The following is a 3,065-nucleotide window of genomic DNA, read 5'->3' as shown; positions in this document are numbered from 1 at the left end:
CGATCCGATTTTAACCAAATAATTGATCATTTAATATTATAGTACTAGTTAACCACCGCTTCTAACAATAATTTTAGTCTAATGGTTTAATATAATATTTTCTCAGTTAAAAGATCATTTCTATATTTGATAAAATGACTTCTAGCTCTGAATTTAGACGGTGAAAATATATATTTAAATAAAATTATTAATTTTAAAGATTTATTAATTCGATAAACTAAAACTTATAGCTTTGAATTCGAGATGTGACAATATATGTTCACATAAATTCTTGAATTATAAGTAATAAAGAGAAACATTGAAAATTATGATGATAAAGTGCGACAACGGTTTACCTGAAAATTTAAAGATTGATTTAAAATTCTTAAGGTTGACCTAAATTGACCAAAAAATTTAATGGTTGACTGTAATTGAAATCAATTGATCTAATATTGACCTAACCCAAAGATAAACTATCTGATATTAATTAAACCTAAAAACTAATTGATCCAATTTTGACCTGACCTGATCTGATACTCAACTTAAACTGAATTTCTATAGAATCGAACTAAACTTAAATCAAATTCTATCCCATCAAAACTAAAATAGTCTAGACCCCGATAAGTTCCAACATAAATTCAATCCAAATGATCTGATTGCCATCTCTAACAAGAACATCATTGTTATAGTCATCAACACTCGTATGATAAGTTTTGATTTATTAAGACTCCTTAAACTAATTTATTATTGTTATTTTTTTTAATAGTTTAAAGTGATTATAAGATAATATTTGTTTAAATTTTTTTTAATCATCGATAACTTATACACTTCACATTTTGAACACTTTACATTTTGATCACTTAATAGAATATATAAATATTGATGTATAAAGTAGTTTGAGTTGCTATTTTGTTAATCCTTTGTTTCATTCGTCATGATTTTCATTTACAGGTTAATATTTTAATGGAGTTTTACATGTTGAAAAATTTTATTTAAAAAAAAAATAAGGCGGAAGAAACAAACGCCAAAACCCCAAACGCAACGCATAGCATATCGAGAGTCCCTTCCCTCTTCATTCTCCTCTCTGTTCTCCCTCTTTTCCTTTCCAAGAAGTCCTCTACTTCCTTCTTCCTTTCCATTTCCCTCCTCTTCCCTTTTCCTCTTTTGCCCTCCAATCCTCTCTTCAAAATTCCCAAACTATCCTTCCCACTGAGGTACATCCCATCCATGTCCTCCAACTGTAAACTCACCTCCCTCACGTGCATCTCCCCTCCAGCTGACCCCCCGCACGTGACAACCACCTCGCACTGCACCCACTCCGTCGCTGCCCCAATTCCTCCTCCGGCTATTACCGACGCGAACTTCACCTGCACCTCCCCGCTCAGCCAGTTCCGGTGTACGGTAACCGGTCTCTGACTCGAGAGATTCATCGCCCGTTTTCCGATTGGGTCGATCATGATCCAACTCAACTCCATATCTTCTTCCAGATCCCTATACGTGTCGTCCTTATCCGGGTTTGGTATCCGGGTCGAAACAGCTTCTTTTGGATCCAATAAATCAACCCGGAACGGTGAGCTGTTGAACCAAGCGCTTACAGTTTCCGTTTCGACGACTTTACTGAAAATCAGCTCCTTCTTGTAATATACATCAACGGCAGAGATTAATTCCGATGGAAGGTTAGGATTTTCCGACGAGTCGCCTAAGGTCGCTGGTTCGATGGCTAATGGGAACGCGTCCGAGAAGAAGGAGCGGGAGCTCTGGTGGAATTTAGAGAAGACGTGGCTTACACGTGGAGAGGCGATGGAAGGCCATGTAGAGAGGCAGATGTTGGTCCAGAGGTTTTCCTGCGATGCGAGTGCATTGAGGTGGGCAGAGGCGCAGGAGGCGGATGAGAGAGTTGGGCCGTCAAGCCGGGTCAATATGTGGGTCTCAATGATGTCTTGATGGACGATAGAGATTGCTGCTTCGCTGTTCTGATCAACGGTGGTGATGCCTGCTGTGCAGCGTCCTAGTACTGGTGGCGATGCGGAAGAGCCAGCCATTGCGTTTGTGTTTTTCTGTGTTTTAATTAAAAACAGCCCGAGTATTTCGTCTTAGGAGCAGAGTATTTTGTAGTTTGAGGTTTATAAAGGAGTAACTTGAAGGAAGGCAGTGCAAGAAAATGTGGAATTGCCCTTCCTTTTTCCCATTAATAACAAAAGTACCCTTTGTTTTACTAAGAATTATGTTCTACCTGGCACTGGAACGTTGACTCTTCGCTCCTGTTTTACATTTTATCACAACTTGCAAATGCTTTAAATTTTAATAATCATCAAGTCTAAAATATCTGCTACCAATGTATTCAGTAATTACTTAATTGCTTTTATATATATCGAAACTTAGAAAATTTGATAATAAATAAATATTTTAAAAAATAATTTTCATTAAATTAAAAAACTAATTTTCGAAACAAAAAAAAGCAGATATTACTATTAAATTTGAATAATATTGAATTATTTTGAACTAAAATTATTGGTCCAATAAGTTAATTTTTTAAGGAAAAATACATTTTTGAACAATTTTCATTTAAAAGAGAGAAAAAAGTATGGACAGAGGACTTTTTAACCATCTACTCGTTGTTGATAAATTTTTATAATCAAATCAACGTATAAAATTACTAAATAAAAATTATCTCAGTAATACAACATATTGGAAAATATATTATTTGATAAATTCTTAATTTATTTTTTGAATATGAAAAAAAGTTCACAAAAAAGAAAACTCAAATTAAATATGCATAACCATTACAACTTTTTTACTTAATTTATCCTTAAATGCTTTGGTGAAGCTCTAGAAGGCACCCACGCCAATGAAAGCATTTTGTTGTTTGATGAATGATGATAATTTAATCAATACACTAAGTTTGACCCACTGTGCTTTAATAGAACATATGCCATATGTTTATATAAATTTACGTGAATATATATATATATATATATATATATATTACTTTAAGTTAGAAAAAAAATTATTAAAAAAATACATAAATTTTATTACTGCACTTCAGTTAGAAATTTAATAATAATAATATGAAAATAAATTATACA

The 3,065-nt window shown here is 33.5% G+C and overlaps 1 protein-coding gene across 1 annotated transcript; it reads right to left on the bottom strand.

Annotated features, from left to right (window-relative positions):
- Positions 1–935: 935 nt before the first annotated feature.
- Positions 936–2,057, bottom strand: LOC120177870 (probable F-box protein At2g36090). The gene has a single exon (XM_039183857.1). The coding sequence runs from the start codon at positions 2,019–2,021 to the stop codon at positions 972–974; it is 1,050 nt and encodes a 349-aa protein (XP_039039788.1). The 5' UTR covers positions 2,022–2,057; the 3' UTR covers positions 936–971.
- Between the last annotated feature and the right edge of the window lie 1,008 nt (positions 2,058–3,065).

The sequence above is a fragment of the Hibiscus syriacus genome, unplaced genomic scaffold, assembly GCF_006381635.1.
Source record: "Hibiscus syriacus cultivar Baekdansim isolate YM2019G1 unplaced genomic scaffold, ASM638163v2 tig00112342_pilon, whole genome shotgun sequence".
Lineage (NCBI taxonomy): Eukaryota > Viridiplantae > Streptophyta > Magnoliopsida > Malvales > Malvaceae > Hibiscus > Hibiscus syriacus.
This window is presented reverse-complemented; position numbering and strand designations above follow the sequence as displayed.